The sequence below is a fragment of the Gavialis gangeticus genome, unplaced genomic scaffold (genome assembly GCF_001723915.1).
Source record: "Gavialis gangeticus isolate Ggan-Ray unplaced genomic scaffold, GavGan_comp1, whole genome shotgun sequence".
Lineage (NCBI taxonomy): Eukaryota > Metazoa > Chordata > Crocodylia > Gavialidae > Gavialis > Gavialis gangeticus.
Window position 1 is genome coordinate 5,186,147 of NW_017728997.1, and position 6,947 is coordinate 5,193,093.

The 6,947-nt window shown below is 44.6% G+C and overlaps 1 protein-coding gene across 2 annotated transcripts in view; it reads right to left on the minus strand.

Annotated features, from left to right (window-relative positions):
- Positions 1-6,947, minus strand: part of ITPR1 (inositol 1,4,5-trisphosphate receptor type 1) — a 327,597-nt gene that overhangs the window by 135,034 nt on the left and 185,616 nt on the right. The window contains exons 34-36 of one of the 2 annotated variants that reach the window (XM_019504707.1): positions 2,854-2,880; positions 1,784-1,904; positions 889-1,073 (exon numbers count right to left, since the gene is read on the minus strand). In XM_019504707.1, coding sequence (XP_019360252.1) covers positions 889-1,073; positions 1,784-1,904; positions 2,854-2,880 — 333 coding nt within the window. The remainder of the gene's footprint in view (positions 1-888; positions 1,074-1,783; positions 1,905-2,853; positions 2,881-6,947) is intronic. The other variant, XM_019504708.1, reaches the window with a different exon arrangement.

Here is a 6,947-nt window from a genome sequence, read left to right on the forward strand (position 1 = left end):
AAAAAGTGTAGCAACACTAATGGGAATGTCTCGACAGGGTAGCATTGTGGACTTGGATGGAACTTAATGCAGGCAGACAGACAGTTTAAATCAATACTTCAACACCAAGACAACTTCTTCCACCCCCACAGAAAACAAACTCAAGGGTAAACCTATATAGTCCAACGTATCACGTTTTATTCAGGACATAAGAATCCTTACTACCGAGTATTTGATCAGTTATCAAATATCCTCAGGTCTGGCCACGTGCAAAGAGCTGCTATAGAATACATGCCTTTCCAGTCAAAGTTATGAAAGGGGAAATGCTCTCTCAAGTTTCCTTAAAAAGATACCAGTAGGGATCTGCACACCTGGACTGCAGGAAAGATTATTTTGTGCGTCTGCTGATGCAGCTACCTGGGTCATTAGGAGTCAACTCATCCAACCAGTATAAGTTTTGCAGTGGTTTTCAAACTGGTTTGTAGAGCTTTTCACTGTATTAAGTGTTTTGATAAAACAAGTGCTGGAGGGATTTGGAAAGATGCAATACTGAATGGATCCTTTCTTCTCTGCAAAGTGGTTGAAACAGAACTACTACTAGAACAGAGACACTGGGAGAACTGCTGGCTTGAAGAAGCAGTGTTTGAAATATCATCTCCTCCAAAGGCCATGAAACTACAAGCATTAGCTGTGCATATTCCATTCCCTTTCTTGGTAAGTGTTCTGCACTTGATTTTACACAGTATTAAAACATGAGGTTTGGCTAAGCTTATTGCATGTGGCATTGCTACTGGAACCAGTAATTCTTGATTTCTTTTTAACTAGCAAGTTCATCTTTTGTGTAGATGTGCAACTAACTGGTTACTGAGGAAGCAGAGGTCAGCTGTTAGTGCAGCACTGTGTAGTCACCTGCAATCTTTCAATGATGTTTCGATAGTCCCTGGAAGCAGCTAGCACCGAGTCTCTACGGGCAGCATTCCTTGCAGTCATTCGCCAGTTCATTGCAGTTTTTTGCACAATGTTGTGAGATTTCAGGAAGAGGTTGTTGACCTGGCTGTCCAAATCTACGGGGATGGCAATTGCTCTGCTTTTTGCTGCAGTAGGCAAGAATTAAATAAGAATTGACTATGTACAAGAGCGATGAAGTACCTTCATTTGTACAAAAAGGAGTACACAGAAAGAATCACATTAACAGGTTTTCTGTAATGAGTCTCACGAGACTGTAGTGGTTATAAATGCCTTAAATTTTAACAGATTTAATACTCAAAGCCCCTTAAAAGTTCACCACGTCTAAATGGGATAGTGCCTTCACATACCTTCAACCAGTTCCAGTAACTCCTATGAACATGGTATGTACATCCATCCTATGGATAAATTTTGACCAAGGTAGACCAGACTCACCCACCTCCCTCGTCACTAAAAAACACAGCAGCTTTTTAGTAGGAATGACACCTCCTAAATGGCAAAACTCACTAGTGTTTCCCCTCTACATTTGACTGGGTTGCAGAGAGAATACATGAAGCCCTTGCTTTAAAAGTGGACGTGGTCTTTCAGAGCTTAACACTTCTGCCCTCAATTATTTGGTTACTCACAGTTTCCCGTTTTACCTCGCAGCTACAACTGAAAAAACAGCTGCTGTGCAACCACAGAACTTACAAGCTATGAAAGAAGCTCAATAATCACCCCGGATTTTTGGTACGGCGTAGCTACCTCCCAATATTAGACATGCTCTTTTTGGAGGACTGGTGCACACATATGGCTTGTTTAAACATTTCTGGATGTCAGATCTCTTTGCATCTCTTACCTACATCTGAGAGTACCCTAATGCAGCTCTCCACCGATGCTTTTTGGCTCGGCATCAGCCAGTTGCAGTGGTACACCCTGAACACTCCTTGCAGCAACTGCACAAACACTGGCTGGCGAGTCTAGAATATGCAAGAAGAATTAGATTAAAAATACTACTTCATGCTTGAAACCAGGTTGCGTGTTGCTCACAGCAGCCCTTATTCTCAGATCAACCACTTGTTACCAGCCCTCGTCCACGTGTAAAAGCAACCTTAGTATCTACCACACAAACAGCAGCTTAAGAGCAGGGGTGAGAAACGAGACAAAACTAGGCAGGTTCTAGAGCACAGGGTCTCCATGAGCAAATGGAAGTGGCCCCAAATCTGGTCCACATGGAGCTGAATCTCCAGCAATCCCACATTTGGAAGCGATTAATTTAGGACTGACCAGCAGATGGCTCTGCTGGGAGTAAAGTAAACTCAACCCAACTCCTGGAAAAACTACCATTCAGCTTCATTATTAACAACTGGCCCTTTTCTGAGGGACTGAGTATTAGTTCCTACTGTATTGAAGCACGTGTGAAAACTGGAGATGCATCCTGAACATGTGCAATTTTGAACCGGGGTAGGAGTCGGTTGGCAAATGGCACGCACAGCTGCTGTGGATAAGTCAGAAATAAGGCATGGCTTTTTAATCCACATTTTGCAAGGTGATTTTCCACAATAGGTAGGTCAATGTTTCCTTCCCTTGGCTCCTCCAAATATTCTCACACACCACATTACACAGGAACTGTGCAGTCTCTGCTACAATATCCACATCTTTTCAAACCAAATAAGGGTTCTGCTTTAAGCAAACAGCTTTTAGTAGTGGGGGAAAAATTAAGCACCCTGTGCCCCTCCCCATACACAAACTCTGCAAAGACAGGAGTTTAGCAACCCTGACAAACCTATTTCCAGACTAATTAGCCTACCAATAGTAAGAGATAATACCCACAAGTGTGCATCTATTCTACATACAACACTTCTACTAGCTTAGAGCCACACCTCAGTGCAAACCCCACAGGGAATTTAGGAGCTACTGGAAAAATACCTCTTTTATTATGATCAAGATTGAGGTCTGTTGTAAGAAAAAAACTGGAGTTAGAGAAAACAGAACATTTAAAATTAAAAGTCTCTCTCAATTTCAAATTCAGTTATGAAATAGTACCGACTCTGGGGAGCACACCATCAAATCCCCATTACCCTGTCCAGCCACACCCCCAGAAAGGCAAAGTACAGCAGAAAGACACTGAAAACACCTGTGTTTTTGAACTCCAGCCATCCTTGCAGCCCATGTAAAAAGACTTATCTGCCTGAAAAACTACAAAGATGTTCCATGTGCTGAAACTAGGTCAATAAATAATTATAAAACCCCCTCCACATTCCAGAAGCCTCCAACAAAGCAGTGTACAAGGAAGAAGGATTTGAACCAGCAGTGCCCCAGAGAGGCAAAAATCCTAAGAGAAACAGAGCAGAGCAGAGAGGCAGGTATTTGGACAGGAGTCTTTACACTACCCTGATTTGGCATTACATATGCTGCGCAATAGGGCACATGGCTCTTCAGGGACATGCAAAGCAGGCCCTACCCTAAAGAAGGCATAATTTTAAGTCAGACAAGCCACGACAGAGGAGGAGAGGACATTGCACAGGAGGAAAGGCTGGGAATGGCATGGGGTGGGGCAAAGTTTGCACAATGGAAGAACTGCACCAGGTACAGGAGACAAGGAGACCATGAAGCAACACCAGGGGCATGTTTGCAATACCAAAGCCTGCACTGAGTACAGCAGGGAAGTGCGGCATGCCTGCTTTGATCCTGCTAATCCCAAAACAGATTCTTGTCTGGTTGTCTTATTGCAACCCTGGAAATGGGCACACAGCACTCCTGAGACAGCGAGCTCACGGGAACAACTCCCAGGGCTGCATCAAGACAACTACTACACCCATTCGGTATGGCTCAAAGAGCAGGTATATCACGCTCCAACACAACCCGAGGTGTAGTGACAAAGCACATGACCCAATCAGGGTACTGGTGGTGGGAGATTCAGTCAAGGTGGCTGCAGACCTCTGTAGTACCTTGAAGGAGAGCACAAAACCTAGATGTTTGTTAGAGGAGAGGTGAGGTTAAGGCAATGGAGGCTGAAAAATAAAAAAAGAGGGGCAGATCTAAGGGTGGAAAGGGGGCACTGATAGATGTGACGAAAGGGGAAAATGTCACTTTCACTGAAGCAATTTAAAATAGCACCAAAAGGGCAAAATCCAAAGTAGCAGCACAGGGACACTGAATTGGAAAGTCTCCCGGCCAGAGTCCAGACCTCTGTCACTGCAGGCAGTCATTTATCCAGAGTCCTATAAACCATCCACCCTGACCCCTCTCTCACCCATCACAGCCATAATAAAGCACAAACACACCACCACCTTGCAAGGCAAAAATGCAGGACAGAAAAGTACTGCCCCTGCCCCCCACATTGCAGCTTACCGCTGCAACAGCTGAGAAGTTATTAGGTTCATATATGAACATACATGGCGAGCCAGACACTGCAGCAAAAAGATAAATTATACTCAGAATACAGGCAATGGTTTCAACAGTCAGATACTGGAGGTACTGGAGGACTAAAGGGGGGGTTCAAGGAGGAAGCATCTAGGACCACTAATAGGAGGTGCAGTGCTCACCCAACAGAGCAGGGAGGTAAAATGATCGAGTTTGAGGGGTCAAAGGGACAACTGGAGATGTGTTAATCAGCAAACAGGGTAAAGCTGGATAACGAGGGCTGCATTCAAACACTAACTGTTCAAAGACGGGAACTGAAGAGAACCAGGGGTCACATGGGGATAAGGTACAGAGCGAGCCAAGGACAGACCCAAGGGCAGAGCCCCGAGGGACTAGGTTAATTATTAGTCCTGCTCCTTTTTTTGAGATAAGGTTTTAACGAAATTGCACGGAAGCCACTGTAACAATAGCACTGCCTAAGTCCCATGCCAAGGCAATCGAACACAGAGCAGAGTTTTAATTCTTACTAATTGTTGATCCTGCACTTCTGCAAGTTAAGTTTCAGCTAATAATGCCTATTCAACTGGGAGGTATCTGAAAGCAGGGCAGATACGCACCTTACAGACTAACCGAATAAGATTTACATAAAGCATAAACTTTCGTGAAGCACAAGCTCACTTTATCTACTGCCCTTGCACGGCACCTGATGAAGTGGAATGATCTGAATATAAAAAGGTAAAGAGAGGAGGAGAGGAAGGAGATAGGAGGAAATGGGGGGCTGTGCTGGGCGAGGCAAACAAGCAAGATCCCACACAAATAAAAGGAGTCAAAACAGCTAATCCAGGTAATGGGATACGAATCCACAGTTCCTGTATGGACTAATTAAAACTAGTTATGGCTAACTATCGCTGCTCACTAGAGATATCTGCCACTGTTTCCATACAGAAAGGACACAGATTGCAAACTTAAAGAGATTTGACCACTTGGCTTGTGATAGCTTTTTCACCAACTTCAACACAACTGTCACCTTACCCTGCAACATTGCCGACTGCCTGAGGAAGCTCCACACAATTCAGCCCTCTGCTCAATGTAAAAGGGCTGAACTAGATCTCTGTAGCAACTGGCCATTAAGGTATGGGTTGAAGATGGCTCCTGACCCCATGACAACCTCACCTCAGGACCTCATAACAGGATAGATATGGACTAAAAAAAAAAGTCAGTGGATTGGACACAGCAATTTTGGATGAACGCTGGAAGTGCCAAGGTGAAAGAGAGACATACATTTGACTGCTCGGACTCTTAAGCTTTTACTTGACACATGGTCAGGCCTCTGGGTTTTTATATAAAACTTGCCTTGAAGCTGAATGCAGCAATCCAGGTAAACACACCACAATCCTGAAGGCTAATGTCAAATCCCTGAAGAGGGACTAGGACAAGGTGAATTGCCAAGGTGCCCTTTATTGTCACAACTGAAAACCAGATGAACCCAACTGGCAGCATGCTGGAAGGCAAGTGCAAAGCCTGATCTTGCAGTGTGAACAGCTATCGTCTACCCTGAGTTGAGACTGTACCAGGTTTCAATGATAACTGTAGTCAAGTCCCTAATGAAACATCTAGGCACTTGGCCATCCCTTCCAAACTGTCACTTAAAGCTATCACCAAGAATGAAGCTGCCTCTAAACTGCGATTCTCAACCAAGATGATGCGGCACCCTGGACTGCCTCGAGATCCTTTCAAGGGTGCCGCAGTGTTAGTTCTGCTAGGTATGCAAACACGAGGCGCCAGATAAGCCCAGAAATTTCAATAAGAATTCACAGTATTAAAACACTTTCTAACCTGCTGTGTACTTCGAGTACTTTGCAACAGCATTGGTCTACTATTTTTCAGTAGTCAAAGATTAAGAGAAAACTAAGAGGAGAAAACTTTGTCTTATGCATTTTCAGAGGTTTGTCTCAAGCCTGTTAAGGGTGCTTTAGAAGGTGCCTCCGTTAGCCCAGCAGGAACTCGGGTGTTATGCTTGGGTGTCCTGAGGCTATCAACGGTACCATCATGCCATGCCTACCTCATCCTCCGTAAGGAGGAGACAGGGAGAAACTGGGAGGAAAGAGCTCTCTCTCTTTTCACTTTACAAGGAGTTGAGTCTTCTGCTCTAGCATTCCTCAGTCTGCACAAGTCCAGAGATTTAATCAGGACAACAGAAAAGGACAAGAAGAGCTGCAGGCGTTTTTAACTGTGGGATTCCTTTTAGGGAAAATGTAAGTCAAATGTTTAAAAAAAACCCCACCCTTTTGTTTGCAGCAAGAGCAGCCTCTGATCAGCTAGGGGTGCCAAACTTCACTACCTATTTGCCAAATTATGAAACAAGCACCTTCACCTTCTGCTGCCCTTTGCATGTGGGAGGAGTTTCCCCCCCCCAAAAAATCACCCAAGTTATTTCATTACTCCCCCTTCAAACTGCTGCTTAGAACCCCTTTACCTGCAGCATGCTTATAGACTCGGCAGTGCTACGCTGGCTAGCACTACAGATGAAAGGGACTTGGGGGTCAGGATTGACCACAAGATGAACACGAACCTTCAGTGTGATGCTGCGGCTACTAAAGCGAGCAAAACGCTGGCTTGCATCCATAGATGCTTCTCAAGCAAATCCCGGGACGTCA